Source organism: Pollicipes pollicipes, unplaced genomic scaffold, assembly GCF_011947565.3.
Source record: "Pollicipes pollicipes isolate AB1234 unplaced genomic scaffold, Ppol_2.1 Scaffold_3216;HRSCAF=3773_pilon_pilon_pilon, whole genome shotgun sequence".
Taxonomy (NCBI): Eukaryota; Metazoa; Arthropoda; class Thecostraca; order Pollicipedomorpha; family Pollicipedidae; genus Pollicipes; species Pollicipes pollicipes.
The window spans coordinates 1,188,769-1,210,355 of record NW_023596251.1 but is presented as its reverse complement, the minus strand read 5'-3'; the positions used below and the strand labels follow the sequence as shown (position 1 = coordinate 1,210,355).

The 21,587-nt window shown below is 51.8% G+C and overlaps 1 protein-coding gene across 1 annotated transcript in view; it reads left to right on the top strand.

The window, feature by feature from the left end:
* The first annotated feature begins 3,690 nt into the window (after positions 1-3,690).
* Positions 3,691-21,587, top strand: part of LOC119090995 (uncharacterized) — a 62,568-nt gene continuing 44,671 nt past the window's right edge. The window contains exons 1-15 of the mRNA XM_037213719.1: positions 3,691-3,755; positions 5,072-5,188; positions 7,776-7,901; positions 9,338-9,465; positions 11,061-11,195; positions 13,461-13,589; positions 15,040-15,137; positions 15,888-16,000; positions 17,273-17,495; positions 18,571-18,651; positions 19,227-19,397; positions 19,731-19,822; positions 20,061-20,183; positions 20,678-20,815; positions 21,486-21,578. Of these exons, the coding sequence (XP_037069614.1) occupies positions 7,844-7,901; positions 9,338-9,465; positions 11,061-11,195; positions 13,461-13,589; positions 15,040-15,137; positions 15,888-16,000; positions 17,273-17,495; positions 18,571-18,651; positions 19,227-19,397; positions 19,731-19,822; positions 20,061-20,183; positions 20,678-20,815; positions 21,486-21,578 (1,582 nt within the window). The 5' untranslated portion in view covers positions 3,691-3,755; positions 5,072-5,188; positions 7,776-7,843. The remainder of the gene's footprint in view (positions 3,756-5,071; positions 5,189-7,775; positions 7,902-9,337; positions 9,466-11,060; positions 11,196-13,460; positions 13,590-15,039; positions 15,138-15,887; positions 16,001-17,272; positions 17,496-18,570; positions 18,652-19,226; positions 19,398-19,730; positions 19,823-20,060; positions 20,184-20,677; positions 20,816-21,485; positions 21,579-21,587) is intronic.

Genomic DNA, 21,587 nt, shown 5'->3' with positions numbered 1-21,587 from the left:
AGTGCACCCACTGCTGCCGTACCGTGCACAAGCAGCAGGTAAAGCGGGACGGGGCTGACGGCCGCTTCATCACCCGGAGGAGCGCAGTCAGCTGGTCAGCACCCTTCCCGCCACTTAGCCGCCCAGATTTCTCCCTTCGGGGGCATCGCAAGGCAAATTTCAATAGACTAAGACCGAAGAATCTAGAGGGACTTGAGGACGAGATCCAGACGGCAGTTCGTGAGATCAAGGGGGGGGGGGGGGGAAGATGCGTTGCAAGTTGATGTGTGAGGCTGACCACAAAACCGGCGTGTTCTGGTGCGTAAATGAGGTCATCTCAACCACGTGATCTAGATGGTGCGCCGTTGGGCCTAGGTTGTTCTTCTAGCCGTCAACCAAAAAGGCGTGAAAATGTTTTCATGACATGCTAATTTTATTGATATGGCTTAATGTATATGCAAGTCATAATTTAATCGGGTATATAATTGTATGACACCTGTTTTCTACTACATCGCATACCAAAACTGACGTAATGAAGCACATGCAATCGCGTTTTAGGGCAGAGACGACTAAATGTTTAAAGAGTTATGGCATGATCCGAAATGGTGTTTCACTCAAAACAGCGCATCAGTTTACATCTAGTATACTGCAGACGCCCTGGGTGACCACTTTCGGTTTCATTTTAGTGGCGCTTTTGCGCCGAGCTTTATTAGCTACATAATTATCGTACAGTGGATAGTACTCTCACCACAACGCACAAATATAGATCAATTCAAATACCAAAGCCTTTAAAATGACCTGCCTCGTCATTTCCGGCACGCAGAGCACTCGGTCGACACATCAGTCCGGTCAGCAGAAGGCTCTGGAGGCATTCCGAAAGCAATGCAGATTGATCGAGTCCATCAGGAAATAACTAGCATATCTCGTTGACACGGATCGAGCTCTTCCAATTGTATAATATAATCAGTCTACCGCAGAAAACAGTTGGTGCAAAAGTAGCAAAAAATAAATATTCTAACACTTGGTTTGGTACATTACCGTCTGTGGCTCACCTTGACAACTAGAATGGAAACAGAGCACAGATGCGGTATTCCCACCGCCAGCACTAATTGAGCCGCCGAGTGACTAGTAGATGGGGGCACATTCGTGAATAGTAGAGTCGTTTACTCGGCCGCGACACCGGCAGCAGCTCAGGACCCGTCGGGGCGTCTTGGCGGACCAGACGGTGGTAAGAGATACATACACTCTCTCTCTCCCTCTCCTCTCTCTCTCTCTCTCTCATCTCTCTCTCTCTCTCTCTCTCTCTCTACTCTCTCTCTCTCTCTCTCTCTCTCTCTCCTCTCCTCTCTACTCTCTCTATCTCTCTCTCTCTCTCTTGTCTCTCTCTGTTCTCTCTCTCTCTCTATCTCTCTCTTGCTCTCTCTCTCGGTTTTCTCTCTCTCTCGCTCTCTCTCTCGCTCTCTCTCTCTCTCTCTCTCTCTCTCTCTCTCTCTCTCTCTCTCTCTCTCTCTCTCTCTCTCTCTCTCTCTTTCTGTCTTGTTATCTCTTCGCTGGCAACTCTCTTTTCTCAACGTTATTTCTCGCACTCACTATCGCTCACTCTATCTACCTGCTGCTTTTCTCGCATGGACGCTTTTTCGCTTCTGTGCCTGGCACACCGATGATACCGACTTTCACATCCGCTGGGTTTTGCGTCTCAGATCCCTCTTGTAAAAGCTCATTCATACCACGGGCTTAAAAAGACCAAACCGAAAATGAATGACAGCGTAAACAGCGTCACAGGCTTATCGCCCATCGCGACTCTGCCGCGACCTCGCGGCGCTTCCCCGCGTGGCTTCCGGTGTCGTGCGCAGGATGGCCGCGGCCGTGGTCAGCGTCGGGCCCCCAGTGACTGGCGTGACATGACCCAGGGTCGCCGCGCAGCCGGCCATGCTGCCGGATGACCTGTGGAGAGCCGCTGGGGCCGCGAGTCGCCTGCTGGTGCCGCTCGCCGCCCTCCTCTGCCAGGTGAGAGATTAGGAGCGTGGGACGCAGAGAGACGAGGGTGGGAGAGCGGAACATGGAGAGGGAGAGAAATGGAGGGAAGAGAGGGAGGCATAAAGAGGCGGGCGAGGTGTCTGATCTGACCGCTCTAGACAGCAAAATTACTCTATTTAGTAGACATGCTCCTTGATACGTCATTGTTCGATTGCGTTACCGTACCTTGCGCAGGATTGGATGGGAGCCAACTGACGGCCGTTATGTCCGGAAATTGTGCTAACGAACGCCAGACATGAATGCCTCGGCGATTTCATTTGCCATGGCATTGATGGTTGCGTGGCAAGTGGAATAAGGGGATTGAATGACGTTACTATGGTGTCATGGATGCCTGGGTGATTTTGAAAAAGTCTGCACGAAAAATCTGCGCGTCTTCGCGGGCGTATAGCTCAAAGACTAGAAGGAGTTAGGCCTTAAGAAGGGCAGAGCTGTGAATCACACCGAATGATCTTTCAGATAGCTATTTCAGTTCAAAGCACATACAAATATAAAACACTCCCCTTAACGGGGCACAAATAATGCCTCACATGTCCATAATGGTTTGTATCTATGTACCTATGTAAGCCACTAAGTACTTTTGAAGTAACTAAAATGCATTTTCCAGGTCGGCGGATGCGGATTTGGTCCATCGTCGGATTTTGAAAGTAAGCGAAATGCCTAAACACTAAGCACACTTAAACACTAAATACTTAACCAAGATTGAACGTTAACTTTTTGGGTGCCACAGGACATATATATATATATATATATATATATATATATATATATATATATATATATATATATATATCATTGTCAGCTTGAAGAGTGAATATTTCTTACTTTAGCCACACTCAAACACACACATGCATTAACACACACACACACACACACACACACACACACACACACACACACACATACATGCACACACACACACACACACACACACACACACACACACACACACACACACACACACACACACACACACACACACACACACACATACACACACAGGCACGCACATATATATTTTTTATTTGATTTTTTTTTATATTTTTTATTTCATTTGATTTGATTTTGATGACATGTGATTTGAAGTCTTGGAGTCTTCACATATTTAAAAGGTGTCCCGAGCCAAAAAAACAGACCCTTATCATGTCCATTGGAAATTGTGGTAGCATGATATATACATATATATATATATATATATATATATATATATATATATATATATATATATATGGGTGTGGACCATCTGTCATGGCATGTGGATGTGTGGCATTTTCATTTTGTTAGTGTTGCGATGTAGCGTACAAATATAGCGTAACCGGAAACCCACGTAAAGCAGCTGACCTGCTGCGATGAATCAAGCAGATGTGTGAATGAGCTCGTGTATGTTTATTTATAAGCCCGTTCGCTGTAACCCTCTAATAGCACACACGCACTCTTCTCAATGCGTCGTGCTGCGTGCTATTACGAAAGACTCACAGCTTCACTTAGCAGCTATACAATACCCAGACCATCACTGTTTCCATTGTATAGATAGATAACCACTGTATCAACCGCGGAGAAAGACAACCGAGCCATCAGTGATCCAAAGTCGGTGATACTTTTTAGCGATACTTTGCCATTTCAGAGGACAAGAGGAGGCTTTAATCGGGACCAAGCCTATGACGTCTACAACATGGACATCAAAACATGGACCCTAGCTGATTCGGACGAATCAAACGCAGCGTGGAGCAACGTGGTGTACCGTGAGTGGCATACCCGTCTCGTTCGAGAACTTCAAACCGTGGTTGAACAGCTTTCATACCGTAGTCGCTTGAGGTTTTGCATCATTATGATTTCTTGATCTATGAGTACCACATGTTGCGTGGAAATGGCTCACCTTTAGCACACCAGAAGCAGAGATAGGTTCTTATCAAGTTAAGGGCTTTAGCTGCCAACTTCGATAAGAAAGTGAGCCAAATTTTGAGGAGAGCCCGTTTTAGACACATTTTGGTGACTTCATTTGTGTGAAGAAAGATGACATTATCAGCGAGAAATTGTGAATATTGAGTGGATGAGGGGGGGGGGGGGGTGGAATAGCCAGCCACGCACGATGCACGCTCCGAATGCGTGCATACACTACCAATAAACAAACATTAAAGCAATCAACCATTTGAAACTGCCACAGTCTACACACCATGCACGACACTGCACTAAAGACTCACGACACGGAGGAGGCTGAGTCGGAAGGTCACGATGACCCACACCGAGTTTGGGGCTGGAATGCCTCAATACCACTCCGCCATCAAAAGACAACCAGCGTGCGCCGGGCGAGACGGCAGTGGCGCGCCCTGGCGGCCCGGAGCAGCGGTGGCACCCACGCGCTCACCGGCCCCTGCGCAGGCACAGGCTCAGCCATCCCTAGGGTCGCAGCACGCGCACGAGCGAAATTCGCCGCTTTTCAGCAGGGTCAAACAGCCGTTGAGGTAGCTGCTTATTTGCGCAGCGGTGACGAACAGTCAGTGCAGGTTGAAAGATGGGTGTCGTGACATGTGATTGAGCTTGGCTTTAGATATACATACAAATGAAGATGGCAATTTCGCTGGTCTATTTAGCTATATAGCACGACCCTGCGGTAACTGCCCCGGCGAAAAGTTACCGGTATGCTTTGAGAGTGAATTAGCACTTTATTGTACATTACGTGTTATGCATATAGCATCACGCATTTACCGTCGTAGTGGGCAGCTGACGTCATTGGGCGCATAGCAAGGCAATAGCTATCTTCCGCGCCAAATAGTAGATGTATTTAGCCCAGATGGGCTCACAGCATTAGTAGCATTGCTTCAAGTCGTCCTTTTCCTGCGTACGTTTGAATCCATCTGGATGCGGGCTGGATAGAGATGGTGCGTGACCAATGGTGAGTGTATCAAGCGTGTCACAGCTCTCTTTGGAATGTGCTATCTCCTGTATCAAGCGTGTCACAGCACTCTTTGGGGTGTGCTACCTCCTGAAACGATATTCCAAAGGCGTTTGCTGTCTTGTGGCACTGATCATACCGACAACCACTTGTTTGTGATGACAGAGGATGATAACCCCAACCAACTGAAGCAGGGCAGCTGGATTCACGCGTTTCGGTGGGACGAGGTGTGGCAGCTTCCCGCCCTCTGGACGCATCCTAACCAGGACATCACAACTGTAGGTGAGTCCGACCAACAACGTCGTGGCGCGCCCACAACGAGACCAGCGACGGCCCCCGCGCGAGCTCGGCTCGGCAACAGACAGGGAATTTGGCGATGACGCGCAGTGATAATGCGTGATGAAGAGCGATAAACGTGGACATGTTTGCAGGGGATTAAGTGGTTCCGCACTGATCATGTTGTGTTGCACCGAAGTTATGTAGAATCTTCACCAAACAGGTTAAGGCTTGTCCGCTTCAATGTTTTGCTATACCTTTGCTTGGGTGTCTTTTTCAAACATGTGATGTGAGTTTGTCAACCACTTTGCTCTCCGATTAACTGTTCATTAAAACGTCTAAATCAGATCCTAAACACTATAGGGACATACAAGATAGCTCAAGATGATTCCAACAAACTCTTCAGGATTATTTACAGACACGTTGGGTGATTTACATAGAAATTTCTCGAAAACGTTTGCCCCGTCCACTTCTTTTGATGCTGTCAGCATAATGTGCGGGCTACAGGGGGGGGGGGGGGGGGGGGTGGGCGTTAATGCACTTCACCCTGAGCGTATTTCTGCTCAATGGAGGAAAATTAGCCAAAAGTCCAAGACGACATCATGAATTGGAGCTAAAAGCAGAATCAACGTTTCGCCTCGAAGGCTGACGGTGACCAGCCTTAACACATGCTCGGGAGACGGGGTCAATTTGACCCCCGAAGATGGTTCCCAAATGATTTTCGAACGACGCGTTGTGGCCGCACCAAATCTTGCCTGGTTGTAGAATATTGAATAGGAACTATTTTGGTGCATCTTAGATACATCTTGCAAAATCGCTGCCTTATGGCAAGCCAGTCAGGCCAGCAAAGGCGATTTCTAGGGAGTCGTTTCATTTGATGCTTGAACGTAATGTTAGACGAAGCCATGCATCTCTAAGATAGTTTCTGGGGCAACACAACAATTTAATTAACAATCCATTGAACTAGTGTACGGTATGAAGGTCAGACCAAGGCCAAAACCAGGCTGCTTTTTACTCGAGAGTCTGCTACAAGGGTAGGTTCTGGTGCTCGCTTGGTGTTCATGAATAGCATATACCGCATAATACATCTTCATCCGTTGGCTTCTTAAAGGTCTGAATACGTCACTGACCTAAAATTACCCAAGTCAGCATTTTGTTCTTAGGAACCTACCGCACAGCGAAATCCTTGGGGCTTATTTAAATCCAAGAATCAAAACAGTCCTGTTTAATTTTTGACGTTCTGAAGATCAAAAATGCCACTGACCTTAGATGAGCGCCAGCAAGTTTCGCTTTGAACAGATATATAGGTCTACAGCGGTTGCATGAAATGGTATGTGGTCACTTTGTACACCGATTTAGAGTTTGCCTTTGTTTGACTTTATTTAACACGGAGGTTAAATTAACTAATTTGACTCCTAGGAACTTCACATTTTGACATAAGTGAGCTCACGTACAGAAAATGCACATTCTGTGGATTTAGTACCTCTAGCTTTCCCGGTTTTTAGATCTCAGAGGTCAAATTAATCCTCCCTCCACCCGACTGAAAGATATTCTACCAGCCGCCGGGGCGCGTGTTGACGAGGAAACGTCTGTTCTGTTTTTGTCCGTAATTTATAACGGGCCATCCCTTACTTACCCTACGCACTTTGGTAATTTTGCAGCACTGCCACCTTTGGTCACGCACTGGCTGCGCTGGACAAATTGCCCCCCCCCCCCCTGGTTGCGTTGTGTTGCTCTTAAGTTTGACAAAAGTAACGTCCTCAAAAGGTTACGTCTGTTTGGCCCATAACTGAAATAAAAATGCAAAACGAATACGGGTGTGCTGCTTGTCTAATAAGAAGACAATGGTACCCAACTTTGATGTCTGACGCGTATTAAAAGGGCTTAAGCCGATTTGACACGACAACTGAGCGTTACACTACGGTGTCCCCGCGGTCCTCGCACTGCGCTTCAGCTGCGCTGCGTCAAGAGGCTCTCCTCCATGCGGAGTGTATTATATAAACAACCTAGAATTTACCATGAAACTTCTGTCCTTTTTTGTTGCCCTCAAACATTGAGAAGATCTTCCGGTGGATCGACACGCCTTGTGTATTGGCTGCCGAGGAACGGGGCTTCATTCCGGCCCATGCTGTGGCATATCTGCGCAATGATAACTCAGCTTTTCGTCACTTTGTCGATTTCACCCCGCTAAAAACGTTGCACAGGTTACTGAAACACCGTCAAATTTCCACGCTGATAGCTCAAAGCCATTGATGAAATGAGCACTGGAATAGTTCCACTGGGGCTGTGAACCGTTTTCAGTCTGTACAAATATGAAAGGTGTTTTACAGCCGTGATGAGCTGCCACTTCCTCCGATGAATCGAGCCGCGCGACTGATCATGACCCATGCAGAGTCTACGATGCACTTCGAGTTGAAGGCGGCAGCGTGTTGGCAAATGTGCAGCCTGAGCAGACTATTTATAAAAGTGTGTCTTTTACGAACTGGCCGCCATAAAATGTTTACTTTGCTTAATATGCTTCCATTTGGAACCCGTATCGACTTTTGCCGGCTCGGTAAAAGTGACGGAACACGAAGTAGTCCTATGCCTTCAGATCGCATCTGGTACATTGACCGGGCCGCGGGCAATGAGGTGCCCAATGGCTTCCGAAAGATAGCCACCATGAGGGCCACGGAGACCACCTGGAACGCGGCCGTCCTCAAGATGTTCTACTTCTGTGGTAAGCCCCTCTCAAGGACCACACTTTTCAGCAGCCCATTAGGAGAGCTGTATCTGTCATTTCCGGAGGCCCCTCTCAAGGACCGTGACCACGCACAAAAAACTTTTCAGCAGCCCATTAGGAGAGTTGTGTCTGTTTTTTCCGGAGGCCTCGTGCTGCTATAACTAGTGATGACATGACTAAGATTAAGTTTTGGAGAGCATGTCGTCGTTATTCGGTAACTTATTTCTAGATGACCTCCTATCAAAGGAGACAACTCGCCATACCCTGAGGTAGCTTGCATCACGTGATGGGGAAAGTTGCGCTGTATTTTGTCATAGAGTAAGTTGCATCGCCACTAAGCCGAATGCGTTACACTTGTAGACCAAACGCTCTCGTCTATGCTTTTTCGTGACTTCTCGTGCGTCGTGACAGGGTTTTCCCCTTTTTATCAAACAGTGCTTGTTCTACGACCGCTGCCACATCGGTCTTGGTTGCTGAGGTAGAGGCCATAAGTCTACATAGATCATGTGAATACCGAGCTGTTTTCTGGATACAATGACATGTGCTCGGAACATTGTATTACTGACACAACATGCCCCATGCACAGCAAATACAGCGTGTACGGCCCGACATCTTGGAGGAAAGTTCGCGCCACCCAAAATTCTTTGGCAAACAGACGCCAAATGTTTTGCAGCATATACGACGCATATACTTTCCTTCCATTCAGTATGCGATTCAGATTGGTCCAGCTATTCCGTAGGCCCTTAAAACACATTTTCATTGATTAATGTAGTTTTCAACCGCAAGTGAACAACCTGTTTGTCGCTCTCGTCCCATGGCGCGTGCACGTACGCAGCCAGATGTACACTGCAAGGTAGAGGGAGATGCTGTGCGTCAGCTGAGTGACTCAAGGCTGCCATCCGTCACACAGATTTGGAATAAATCACCCTGATACGTCTCGGACATGAAATAACTTAGCCCGCTCCCCACATTATATATATATATATATATATATATATATATATATATATATATATATATATATATATATATATATATATGGGCGATTTTGACCGTTTTCATTGTAAGCAATGCGTTTTCATGCAGCGATTGAAATGGCCAGACACATTTTCACTTTTTACGCTGTCAATCCCCATCAGGAATATTTGTTTTTGGACCCGCCACAAATGTTGGACATATATCCCCAACATGATTAGAATAATCAAAATGGTTTGAAGACAATTTTCCACGGTAGGCCCACGCACAAACCGTCTTTACTAGTCCGCTGACCGTCCGCTTCCGCTACACCGCTCACACCGTCACACCGCTCAGCGGAGCGAAGGGTGAGCGGAAAGCCGCCGGCCGGGGAGTGGGAGGGGGGGGGGAGGGGCAGCTCCACACCCGTGTAGCCGCTATAGAGGTCGCTCCTCCGCTGAGTCCAGACATCGCCTCAGGCTACTGGGAGAACACCCCGGCAAGGCCCGAGGACGCCCAGCTCCGTATCGACCTGTTCTTCCCGGCCAGCAACACACGGCGCACCATCTGGCAGGTGGAGGACGCCGACAAGATCATGCCATCTAGCGTAAGTTGGCAGAGCTGGCCTGATCCCGCAGCTATGTCCGTCAGACGCTGTTCAGAGTTGGCCCGATCCTGCAGCTCCGTCCGTCGGACACTGTTCAGAGCTGGCCCGATCCTGCAGCTCCGTCCGTCGGACACTGTTCAGAGCTGGCCCGATCCCGCAGCTCCGTCCGTCGGACACTGTTCAGAGCTGGCCCGATCCCGCAGCTTCGTCCGTCGGACACTGTTCAGAGCTGGCCCGATCCCGCAGCTCCGTCCGTCAGACACTGTTCAGAGCTGGCCCGATCGCGCAGCTATGTCTGTCGGACGCTGTTCAGCTGCCTGATGGGTTGGTAGCCGATCAGATAGGCCAGCCGAGCAGTCCCCAATCTTAATAGGTCTCTTCTCCCCTGGAAATGAATCAAATTATGATTCACCCTTGAACCAAACAGCAAGCTATCATAAGATGAGTCACACGTGCGTGATGTGTCATGCCCATTATGGCGAGCTGTGGTGATTGTGATTATGTTTAAGGCGAGCTGTTATGGTTATGGCGCACATGCTGGCTTATTGCATGTGACCAATTCACCGTCCAGTAAATGTTTACCTATTGGCGCCACCTGGGTGGCTACCTTTATTGACTCAGACATGATTTGGCTGCATCATAATCATGCCCGCGATCCTCGGCGCCGTCTCCTTTGTAAAAGTCGGGAACTCCCCGCCTGGCACGTTAGACTGCGCCGCAGCGCTCCTCCGTTGAGCGGTGCTCAGACCGCGAGCGCCGGCTGGCCCGGCCGAGGGCCCGCTGTGGCTCAGCGACCCGCTGAAGGGCCGCTGGACCCCAGCGGTCGTGGAGGCGCTCCGCTGGCTCTGCTACCCCAGGTTATCGGACGGGTACGCAGCATCACAGTGTAGCGGTCCGCTGTTCACAGCACTTACAACTGGGCACTGGGTGTAGTCGGAGGGCGTCCCATCATTCGTATCTTTCTATTATATTTACATATCGTGATGCAGTTCCATCCTACATGGTTTTGCTGGGACCCGTGTAACGCTCCATCCATGGGAAACGCGAAGGTCGCTGACGTCCCGAACGTTGTTGACAAAACTACAGCTCGGTGCATTTGTTATTGGAAACGGAACAAAATACCCCGGGGCGAGCGTGAAGTCCCGCTTGCCTTAGGCATGGCGGCCGTGGTGGGGGTGTCGCCGACCCTCCCTAGCCCCTGAGCGTCATCAGCACGGCCGCTGCTGCGTCTGGCGCTCTGGCGAACTGCGGCACAAACTGGCGGACACGTCCCGCCCTGCCACGTCCTGCGGCGACTGCGGCGTTCAGACTGAGCCCGCACTGCAGACTGCGGCGCGCTCACACGGCCGCTGCTGCTGCGCGAGCGTGCCGTTGCTGCTGTATGAGCAGATGGGACAGCGCGCCGCTGCTGCTGTATGAGCAGATGGGACAGCGCGTCGCTGCTGCTGTATGAGCAGATGGGACAGCGCGCCGCTGCTGCTGTATGAGCAGATGGGACAGCGCGCCGCTGCTGCTGCTGCCATGCTGCTGCCGTCCGAACGCACTGCTATTGTTTATCACATACCTAGTTGATGAGACGAACCTGTGACTTTCAGACGTTCGGCAGATGCGCTAACCTCGGCCTGTGCAACCGGGAGCGCGCGTGGAGCTCCCTCTGCTACAGATGTGGCAACGTCAAGCACTGGAAGTACCTCACCCTTCGGATCCCGGCATCGGCAGAGCCCTACCAGGTACAGCTGCTGCCGCGGCGGCCTGGCCGTGCTGTCGGAGGGTGTCTGGGCCCAGCGAAGCTCCAGTGGCACGCGCCGTGCGCACGACACGTGTGGAAGTGGCGCGCGCTGCCGCCCAGCGCTGTCGAATGGCGGCGGCCAGGGTTTCCGTGACGTAATATTCCGTGTCGTCGCCAGCGTGACGTGATCGCTTGCGTTGAGGCTTGTCGTGTCGTGAAAAGTGGTTGCGGCGCGGAGATTATGATGGACGCGGATGCATGAAAGCCGTGAGGATGGGTGTCACCGCTGTGCTGTTCTTTAGTGGGACTGGCGGGGGTGTGTGGGAACTGTAAGGATGAGTGTCTCTGCTGCGCTGCTCTTTAATGGGATTGACGGGAGGTATGGGAGCTGTAGGGATGAGTGTCTCTGCTGCGCTGCTCTTTAGTGTGATTGACGGGAGGTGTGGGAGCTGTGAGGATGAGTGTCTCTGCTGCGCTGCTCTTAAGTGGGACTGGCGGGAGGTGTAGGAGCTGTGAGGATGAGTGTCTCTGCTGCGCTGCTCTTTAGTGTGATTGACGGGATGTGTGGGAGCTGTAGGGATGAGTGTCTCTGCTGCGCTGCTCTTTAGTGGGACTGGCGGGGGGTGTGGGAGCTGTAAGGATGAGTGTCTCTGCTGCGCTGCTCTTTAATGGGATTGACGGGAGGTATGGGAGCTGTAGGGATGAGTGTCTCTGCTGCGCTGCTCTTTAGTGTGATTGACGGGAGGTGTGGGAGCTGTGAGGATGAGTGTCTCTGCTGCGCTGCTCTTTAGTGTGATTGACGGGATGTGTGGGAGCTGTAGGGATGAGTGTCTCTGCTGCGCTGCTCTTTAGTGGGACTGACGGGGGGTGTAGGAGCTGTGAGGATGAGTGTCTCTGCTGCGCTGCTCTTTAGTGTGATTGACGGGATGTGTGGGAGCTGTAGGGATGAGTGTCTCTGCTGCGCTGCTCTTTAGTGGGATTGACGGGAGGTATGGGAGCTGTAATGATGAGTGTCTCTGCTGCGCTGCTCTTAAGTGGGACTGGCGGGAGGTGTGGGAGCTGTGAGGATGAGTGTCTCTGCTGCGCTGCCATTTAGTGGGATTGACAGGAGGTGTGGGAGCTGTAAGGATGAGTGTCTCTGCTGCGCTGCTCTTTAGTGGGATTGACGGGAGGTGTGGGAGCTGTAAGGATGAGTGTCTCTGCTGCGCTGCTCTTTAATGGGACTGGCGGGAGTCGTGCCGGGTAGCATGCGATCCGGTAGACAGCTGAATGCGACGTGCTATGATGCAGTGGAGGTCAGTTTGACCTCTTGTTCATAATAGATCAAGAGTGCTGGTGACACGCCAAATGCATAGTGCAGGCAAAACTTTGTGGGAGCTCATCTGCATAAAATTGTTAGACCTAGAGGTAGAACTTCGTGTCCAATGTGATCAAGCTAGTTTAACTTGTGAGCATGGTTCAGCGTGCCCGCAGACCTTCTCATGATACCACCTTTAGCTTAGACACCTTTTCTAAACATAAGTTCTCTTGGTCAGAACCAGTGACCTCATCTGACCTTCAGGAGATCAAAACAACCAAAACACTGCGAAATCACTTTGCTAATTGAGTTTAAAATCAGCACAAAGCTGCCCCAGGTAGAAAATTCCTCTACGAAAAAAGTGGATCAAGGTCATTCTAGGTCAGCGGCCTCCTTGATCTTTATGAAGTCACCATAACGAATATGTTGCCGCATTTATGATCAAGAATTCAAAGTGAGCGCAAAGACTTCCATTGACTTTAATTTTCAATAGAAAATGCTCTTTGGTTTTGAGGTTATCTTGAGTTAATCACCTAAAGCCAATAGAATCAGTTGCATGCCAAATTGCGCTTGTCTAATTTTGTAAGATGTCAGCTCAAGAGCTGTATGAATTCGACTAGCGCACAGTTGTCGAATTAGTTCGCAATATACCCTAAGAACCTTCTTTACTGGCGACCAAGGCTCGACTTTGCTCTTCTGCAGCTTGGGTACCACAAGAGGCACAAATTGTCTGCACCAACAGGTCTTTTATTTAATTATTTACCGCCGCAAAGTTTGGCGTCGCCCCACGTACCGGTCGGAGGTCATTGTAGAAATTCATTAGGACAGTCGAATGGTGGCCATCCATCCCACCCGAGCACGGTTTAATGCCTGCTTTGCGTGGCGTACTGCGTCAGTGTCAGTCGTCAGTGCGTCAGCGTCAGTGCGTGCAGCAGCGTCGACCTTGACCGGCGGCTGCCGCACCGGCAGGTGGAGATCACGGGACTGGACGGCCGCGTGGGCTCCGTCGCCTTCGATCTGGTCAGCTTCGAGACACTCGAGTCGTGCGTGCCCACCTGGATCCCCTACTACGGCGTCTTCAACTACGCCCCCAGCTCTGTGAGCGGTCGCGGAGTGACGCCGCCGGCCGGCGGTGGCGCTCGTGGTCCGCTGGGCCGCTGCTCGCCCGGCGCGGGCTGGCTCCGCCAGAGGGACCGACGGCGAGAGGGCGAAGGGACGGGGAGCAGGACCCAGAGGGGCGGGAGGACGAGCAGCAGGATAGAGAGGGCTGAGAGGGTGGATAGCTGCACAGAGGGGGGGGGGGGGAGGAGACGGACAGCAGGACGAATAGAGGTGGGGGGGAGGGGCGGACAGCAGGGCAGAGGGACGAGGGGACGGGCAGATGGACGGAAAGGCAGAGAGAGAGAGAGAGAGAGAGAGAGAGAGAGAGAGAGAGAGAGAGAGAGAGAGAGAGAGAGAGAGAGAGAGAGAGAGAGAGAGAGAGAGAGAGAGAGAGAGAGAGAGAGAGAGAGAGAGAGAGGAGAGAGAGAGAGAGAGAGAGAGAGAGAGAGAGAGAGAGAGAGAGAGAGAGAGAGAGGAGAGAGAGAGAGAGAGAGAGAGAGGAGAGAGAGAGAGAGAGAGAGAGAGAGAGAGAGAGAGAGAGAGAGAGAGAGAGAGAGAGAGAGAGAGAGAGAGAGAGAGAGAGAGAGAGAGAGAGAGAGAGAGAGAGGAGAGAGAGAGAGAGAGAGAGAGAGAGAGAGAGAGAGAGAGAGAGAGAGAGAGAGAGAGAGAGAGAGAGAGAGAGAGAGAGAGAGAGAGAGAGAGAGAGAGAGAGAGAGAGAGAGAGAGAGAGAGAGAGAGAGAGAGAGAGAGAGAGAGAGAGAGAGAGAGAGAGAGAGAGAGAGAGAGAGAGAGAGAGAGAGAGAGAGAGAGAGAGAGAGAGAGAGAGAGAGAGAGAGAGAGAGAGAGAGAGAGAGAGAGAGAGAGAGAGAGAGAGAGAGAGAGAGAGAGAGAGAGAGAGAGAGAGAGAGAGAGAGAGAGAGAGAGAGAGAGAGAGAGAGAGAGAGAGAGAGAGAGAGAGAGAGAGAGAGAGAGAGACGGGAAGACGGCCTGTCGGACGACAAGGGGACGGCCGTGAAATATGATTCTTGGCTCCATGTTGTCCACACTCGGCTAGCTTTGACAAGAACGTCCAACGTAGTTTTCCGTTCACCCGTCATGACAATACTGTTGTGGTGGGTTTACGGTGCAAACCATTAACTCTGCTTTATGGGTGCCCTGCGCTGATCCGTACCCACGCACAGAACTAAAACGCTACTGCAATAATATGCTATACTTGATCACATGATGCACATACGGTCTTCCCCACCACTAGATCTTCGATGATACCGCTCTGCCGGCCGATAACCGCACACAACTCACGTAGCGATAACAGCTGATCTACACGCGTCTGTGCTTCAATCCTAGTATTTCGGATGCTGCCGTCTCGGCTTCGTGACGTTCACCTCCTGTTCCGGCGCTCCCAGGTAAACTGAGCGAGTCGCTGAGGCCGCACTGAACGCTATTTCAGGCTAGAGTGATGTCCAGAGGTTCAATGGCCAAGTGCTCGAGAGCGTGCATCTCGTCAGCCACGTGCGACATGTTCGCCTATCAGGAGTCGACCCAGTCGTGAGTACATCGCTGGCATCAAGGCTCGCTGGCATCAAGGCTCGCTGCGCCCCGCCAACGGCTGGACTGGGTTCTCAGCATCGGCCCAGCAACGGACCGCAGCCAACATGGCTCAGTGGACGCCCAGCTGTCGCGAACTGTTGATGACGAGACTATTGGTTTGCTACCCGTGTGCGGGAATGTGGTATATTTCCGTTCGTTGATTGGCTCTCTGCTCAGTTCGTTGGCTCGAACGTTTCCAGCTCCGGCGACTAGAGTCGGGCAGGACTGATCTGCTCTTGCGCGCACGCTGATCAGGCTGATCTGCTCTTGCGCGCCGTGAGTGGAGCGTGTATTCCTTTTGTAAATACTTTTAGTTATGAACACTAAAATGTGTAGTCCCCGTCACCCGTTTTCTCCATTGGCGCACCTGTGCACAAGCTGAACTTGAAACGTCCATGAAAGGTTTAGGTGCTCCAAGTATCTCCAACATTTTCTCATCACACTTCCAGGCTTGGCAGATGCTAGTGCTCACGTCTTTATGCGCTTCAGAATCATTGCTAGAATGTCCGGAGTCGCTTTGGCTTGGCTTACGTCAGCGAAGCGTGATATTCTGCACAGCAGTACACAGCAGGTCCGGTCACAGCGGCGGCTGTAGCGATGGCCATGCTTACCTCGCCGTCCAGTCGGCCACCTGTTCCACTGACCACACTCGCACGCCAGGCCGGCGTGCGTTCACCCCCTCCCCCCCCCCCCTCTCACTGCCCGCAGGTGCATATTCGGTCTCTCACTCAGCAAAGGCTCATCGACCAACGCCAACGACATGTGCTGGACCGCCCCGGATCCAACCTACACGGCCTTCGAGCTGAACTGCCTCAGCCCAGGTACCCGACCGGCTGCTCCGGCCGCCGTCCTGGGCGGCTGCTCCGACCGCTGCCGGGGCCGGCTGCTCCGGCCGCCGCCGGGCCGACTGCTCCGGCCGCTGCCGGGGCCGGCTGCTCCGACCGCTGCCGGGGCCGACTGCTCCGACCGCTGCCGGGGCCGACTGCTCCAGCCGCTGCCGGGGCCGGCTGCTCCGGCCGCTGCCGGGGCCGACTGTTTCGGTCGCTGCCGGGGCCGGCTGCTCCAGCAGCTGCCGAGGACGGCTGCTCCAGCAGCTGCCGGGGCCGGTTGCTCCGGCTGCCGCCGGCGCTGCGCGCTCCACGCCGCCGTGCTGCGCGGGCTACGGGGCTCATCTACAAATTGGATGCTACGTTCGATGGGGAATTCCAGGGTGCAGAAACGACGAAGAAAGTTATCTGTGGGCACACAGTTCATCGGTCGGATGTGTTCGGCTGACGACCGTAAAGACTGGCGTCGTTTGCCATCGTTTTCGGCACGATTGGTGTGAGGCATTGCAACGCTTGCAGTCATGGTGATCAAACTTACTCGGGTGTGCGAGGTTGCGGTCGCTTTAAGGGACCCTTTTACAGATCTATGAGTTTTGGGAGCGGCACAGAAATGCGGTCTATTAAGCTGTCATTTCATTGGAATGCTCACCTTTCTTTAATTCTTATTTCTTGGAAGTAGCCTTTGACCATAGCAGAAGGAGTATTGCCTTCATCGTTTGCTCCCTCAAGTCGCTGATTTAGGGTTTTGTTTAGCTCCATCGGCCTCGACTGCGTCCCGTCTTCCCCACTGACACCCGTGTGTCGTATCACCCACTGACATACGCGTGTCGTGTCGCCTACTGGCACCCGTGTGTCGTGTCGCCCACTGACACCCGTGTGTCGCGTCGCCTATTGGCATCCGTGTGTCCTGTCGCCCACTGACACCCGTGTGTCGTGTCGTCCACTGACACCCGTGTGTCGTGTCGTCCACTGACACACGGGAGTCATGTGGTCCACCGACACCCACGTGTCGTGTCACCCACCGACACCCGTGTGTCGTGTCGCCCACCGACACCCGGGCGTTGTGTCACCCACCGACGCCCGGGTGTCATGTCGTCCACCGACACACACATATCGTGTCAGCCCACCGACACTCGTGAGTCGTAGTCGCCCACTGACACCCGCGTGTCGTGTCGCTCACTGACACCTGTGTGTCGTGTCACCCACCGATACCCGTGCGCCCTGTCGCCCACTGACACCCGCGTGTCGTGTCGCTCATACCACCAGCGGCCACCTATGATCTGCTGCTCGACTCGGACGGCGACCACTTCGAGGGCGCCTGGCACTGGGAGAACTGCGTCGAGGCCGGCCAGTGCCCCGCCAGTCTCAGCCCGCGCATCGCGCGCCGGGTCAAGGAGACCTGGCCGGGGCTGCCGGGAGGACCGCTGACAGACGGCTTCGCCTACTACGTCGTAGTCGGCACCCTGACCAACCTGCTGCCCATGAAGAGGTCAGCGGGGTCACATTGGCCGCTGTCGGCCTGCTGGTGTCTGCCGGTGGTGTCACGCGCGGGGTGCAAAACGGACTGGACCACTTCGACGGATCTCGCACCCAAATCCAATCGGCCTGGCTGGACGCGCGTGGGACTCCGTTTCTGATCAAATCTGGCTCTGGGATGGCATTCACTGTTAGTTCAAACCACTGACAAAGACCTTTGTGAGCTGTTCAAACAAGCCAACGTTTACTCTGAAACTAAACAAAAGTTGAGTCTTTTACTGTTGGTAGGGTAATCATCTGCAAGCCGACTCATCTGCATGGTCCAAATAATCGGATTATGGATCAGCAGACAAGTGAAATGAGCGGGCTAATAGTGACAACATTTGGCACTTAAAAAGCCAGTTCCACAAAAAGACCACCGGCGACCAAAAACCGGCGGGGAGTGAAATCCCCTTAACACCACATCACATACTAGCTGAGGTTATCATGCGAAAGGACAGTGCTGTGCCGATGTGATCCTAAATGGCAGGTAATCCAGGCTTCACGCCGGGAGGCTCACGCCCAGTCAGATTAAACTTGTGAAAACTTCCCATCCCAGCTTACTCTGTTTCGCCACTTTGTGAAACTTAGATCGTAATCGGATCAGTCTAGAGCGGATCTGGATCTGATTATCCTAAATCTGATTACGGTCGGATCGGCCTTGAATGAAATTCACGGGCTTAGATTCGACACAGATCCTACATGGCTGGCTGCGCGTGGGATGGAATCGAAAAAAAATATCGTTTCGTAGTCTCATCATGAGAACTGCTGAGCGCTCCCTGTAGAATGTTGCTTAGAAGCGTGCGATGCGACGACTGTTCGGGTGCCATGTGAGCCGTCTAATGTTTGAAGCAAATTTGCTACTTTTGCTTCATCTGACAAGGGGAAGAACGGTGCGGCAGTGACGTGGGTAAACAATATCTGTAGACTTTAGTATTTGATGAGATGTTGAGTTGATGAACATGCTATAAGTTTTCATCAGTTTACTTGCTTGTGTATAACTATGTTTGCACGGTTTGTGCGTAACGATGTTCTTCCCTCATCCTTAGGAACCAGAATGTTACTGTGTCAGACGTTCTTCCTCGCCAGTACTTGGACGCATTCAACCCCAGTGGAACATTTTACGCCTCGTAAGTCTGCACCGTGATATTTGTCGTTGCTGTGGCACTGTTTGGAAAAATTACACTTATTGTACCAAACCAAGCTACACAGACTGCAAAGAAAATATGAGGGAATTCTTCTAAATAATTCGGAACAACCTGAACGCTCTGCGTGGAACTCCTAAGAAGTGACGCATTAGAAGGTAGTGTACGCGGGGCAGCACATGTATCGGAAGCGTGAGAAGTGCGCTCTGCTTAAAGGTGCTTATGCCTATGCACTTAACCCCACAACATTTTTAAGAATGAACAAAGTTTTGGATAAATCTCCGAGTGGGACGCGAAAGACGTCTGATCTGCACACATCCGAACAACTTGTCCTTTGCTCACGGCACTCGGTCACTCACTACACTTACATTACGAATTACTAGCTTTTGCGCTTTTCCGCCTTTGTCACCACAATAGATGCGACTATCATCTGCGATGAGACCATCTATCACTTAATAGCAAGTGACAACGTCATGCAACACGGCCTGTGGTGCGTTCGACGGTTTTCGAATTTAGTGCCTTTGTGAGACCACACGTGCCTAAGCTCCTCCCTGCGCCAGGTGTACAGCGATGGACGCCGACGCCGACCAGATGACCATGCGGATGTACAAGCTGGCCAACGACAGTTCGGAGAGCCTGATGGCCGAGTCGTCCTCGACGTGCCCGAACGGCCGCGTGGTCCGGGTGGGTTACGACCCGGTGACCTTCGACGGATCCTCCGCCCGGCTGAGGTAGGTGCGTCCGCTGGACGAACCCAGCAGTGGGCATCGTCGCCAGGTCGGCCCATCATGTCGCGACAGAAGGGGCGCGTCTTGGGGAGTTATAGTGCCCCCTGAACGGTTGAGCTGTGTGTGGCGCACTGTACGCCCGTGATGCTCTCGCAGGTGCCCCACAAGCTTCGTCCGCACAACCTGACGCAGCCTGCAATCCCCCCCCCCTCTCTCTCCCCCTCTCCCTCCCCCTCTCTCTCTCCCGCTCTGCCTCTCCTCCCTCCCACCCTCCCTCCCTCTCTCTCTCTCCCTCCCTCTCTTTCCATTTCTATGTCTATCTTTCTTTGTTCCCAGAGTGGAGGAGGAAATGCTAAGTCAAGGTTACCCAACTGCAGCCCCCAATGCCAATATGAACGCGGCCGTTTCTGCCCAACGTCTTCTAATTGGTGAGCATACGCCTTACTGCTACGCTGCGCGAGTGCTTGGGTGTGCTCGAGTGCTGCATTGGTCCAAATGCCTCAGTGACCAGCTCGGGCCTATGACATTGCAAACAACGCTTATCAACGTTTGTACGCAGAGAGCGGAGTACGATAGACCAATGCTGGAGCTCATTTGCAGACCGAGTGCCGATTTCCATCCACTGGTTGGTGGAGCGTTCTCAAATGCCACACGTTGCGATCACAGATGTTCCCGTTGGTCTTGGCTGTTTCTCTGGCTACGAAACACCGGCGGACGCCCAAGAATCGTCATCCAACGACGTTCCGCCGTGTCTGGTCTCGTGCCAGGGGCTCAACAAGCCCATCGCCGGTAACACGCCCACGCGCTGCCCTTCGACATGACATGATGATGATGGTGATCGATAATGAGGATCGACATCAAGCGGTCGATCGGTCACGGAGTGGTTTCTCGACCGCCCTCCATCTGAGACATCTTAAACATCCAGACATCTCATGGGATGTCTTAAAGTCAGCCGTCAGCCGAAGTTGCTACGACGCTCTGACCGCTAGATTCCAGTCATTTCCTGGCTCTACGACGCTCTGGCCGCTAGATTCCAGTCATTTCCTGGCTCTTCTTAGGCGTGGCAAACTCAAATAGAACGGATATAGCCATTGTTACGTCATTCAGCTTAGCCGACGTAAAGCAGCTGAATTTGGTGCCTGAAACTACGCACCAATTACGTACACGCCGCCACCCATAATCGTCACGAATCTCCTGGCGCTTGCACTTGCCGGGCTTTGTTCGCAGGCAATTGGACGTTGGCGCTAATAGCGCGCTGCTGATGGCCAGTCCCGCCGTTTCAGCGTTGAGCGGCGCCTCCTGCTCTTGCCTGGACGCAATGCCGTACGAGTCGCTGACGCCGTCGACCGCCTGCAACATCACCTGCCAGCAGGATCACTGGATGTGTGGAGGACCCGAGCAGCACAACTTCTATGTCGCCTGTGAGCGGCTGCTGGTGCAAAGCTAGTGCACATTTTACCGCACTCAAGTATTAGCCTTTGTCCTACCTTGGCTCAATGAGCGTGCACAAAGAAGCGGCAGCATGCCACGATTCTTGCCGTCTGTTAACAGATTTTGCGTAGCATCCCATTGCCTTTTTATACCTCTTTGAGCCGACCATACACACACACACACACACACACACACACACACACACACACACACACACACACACACACACACACACACACACACACACACACACACACACATATATATATATATATATATATATATATATATATATATATATATATATATAGATAGATAATATATACACATATATATTACATATATATATACATATATATATAATATATATATATATATATAATTAGAGAGAGAGAGAGAGAGAGAGAGAGAGAGAGAGAGAGAGAGAGAGAGAGATAATATATATATTATATATATAATATATATATATATATTATATATATTATATATAATATATATATATATATATCGTTTGATATATCACGCTCCCGTGTCCCTTGGGACATCAGCCTATCTGCACGTCGCTCCTGTGAACCAACTGGCCTCTAAGGCTCAGAGCAGCCCGCCTGTGTGTCCTGCCGTCGGCCACGTTAACCTGACCTGACCTGTGCTGGTGGCCAGCTTGTCCGGACACCTGGCTGAGGATTGGCCACTTCTGCTACAAGGTCTACGAAAACGCCGACGCCGACACGAGGGGCAAGGCCGAGGCGGTCTGCTCGCAGG